Source organism: Pongo pygmaeus, chromosome 15 (genome assembly GCF_028885625.2).
Source record: "Pongo pygmaeus isolate AG05252 chromosome 15, NHGRI_mPonPyg2-v2.0_pri, whole genome shotgun sequence".
Taxonomy (NCBI): domain Eukaryota; kingdom Metazoa; phylum Chordata; class Mammalia; order Primates; family Hominidae; genus Pongo; species Pongo pygmaeus.
The window spans coordinates 19,116,180-19,117,468 of record NC_072388.2 but is presented as its reverse complement, the minus strand read 5'-3'; the positions used below and the strand labels follow the sequence as shown (position 1 = coordinate 19,117,468).

The 1,289-nt window shown below is 45.8% G+C and overlaps 1 protein-coding gene across 1 annotated transcript; it reads right to left on the bottom strand.

Annotated features, from left to right (window-relative positions):
* Positions 1-226: 226 nt before the first annotated feature.
* Positions 227-882, bottom strand: RNASE8 (ribonuclease A family member 8). Its single transcript, XM_054449761.1, has one exon. It carries the CDS (start codon positions 880-882, stop codon positions 325-327), a length of 558 nt encoding a protein of 185 aa, XP_054305736.1. The 3' UTR covers positions 227-324.
* Positions 883-1,289: the final 407 nt, after the last annotated feature.

Here is a 1,289-nt window from a genome sequence, read left to right as displayed (position 1 = left end):
ATTCTTTTTCTTTAAGAGGGTCTTCAAAATTAGATAAGCCACAGGCCTCACCAAACCCAGATCCATCCCTGTGGGAATCCTGAGTGCTTGACTCTGGAAGGGCTGCAAAGTAAGCTACAATGAAAGGCTCAAGAGAATCTGCCCTCTTCCCTCATCATTTGGAGCATCTGTAAAACTCCCTAAGAAACCAAGAGTATGTGAGGTTGGGTGTGTGGGAGGGAAATGGCATTTGCAATGGGGAGCAAGGATTAATAACGAACTGGAGGGAGGAAAAGCAGCAGCATACAGTCTGCAGAGTGTGAGGTGGAACATGGGCAACGGGCGTTAGACAACTTTATCCAAGTGCACAGGAACAAGTGGGTACCCTGGGTCACCCTGTTGTGGAGGGTCACAGGCCGCTATGTAAGGTGCGTTCAGGTGCTTCTCTTTGTACCTGAAGTTTGGGTACTTCCCTGAGGTGAGCTCACACATGGTCAGGGACATGGGCCCGTGGCTCTGGTGGCAGTTTTTACGGCTATTCTTGCAGGCTATGTTGGGGGTCTGGCAGGTGGTGGCCACACTGGAGAAGAGCTCATGCAGGAAGGTGTTGAGGTCTTTGCACTGTTCTGTGTACTTATTGATGTTGTTCATGGCTGAGTTGCATGCTTGAGGGCTGGGCTGCATATGCTGAGTTTTAAACCACTGAGATGATGTCATGTCCTTGGGCTTGGCACTGACTGGGATCTCTGCCACCCACAGCCCCAGAAGCAGCAGCAGCAGGGCGCAGCATCCTGCTCTGGCTGGTGCCATCTCTCTTAAGGGAGACAGTGGAACAGAGTGGGGAGGTAGGTGGATGAATAGGTCATCATGGGGGAGCCTTGCTAGTCCTTCTAAGAATTTCATACCCTAAGCCAGTTATTGCGGGGCAACGTGCAGCCTAAGATATTGAACATCCCTGGCATTCTATTGTTTAGTACCAGCAGATAATGTGCCTTTTTGTGCCTCTAATAAACACTTACCTTCTTTACCTCTCACAACAGTTTTATGGGGTATGATTACCCTTCTCATATATATATATATATAATATATATACAAAATGAGGCTCAGAAATATATATATATATATTTATATATATATAAAATGAGGCTCAGAAAAGTTAAGAAAATTCCTATTATCCCACAGCTAGAGCATATCAAATACAAGATTTTAACCAGGACCTCTCAGGTTCCCTAACTCCTATTCTTCCCACACTCCCAGGTATCTTTCCTGAGACTGTGAGAAATCACAAAGAGAAACTAAATCTTTTTTTT

Excerpts from the sequence above, each read along its gene's own strand:
- RNASE8 (XM_054449761.1), bottom strand. The coding sequence starts at position 882 with ATGAAATTCTTAGAAGGACTAGCAAGGCTCCCCCATGATGACCTATTC.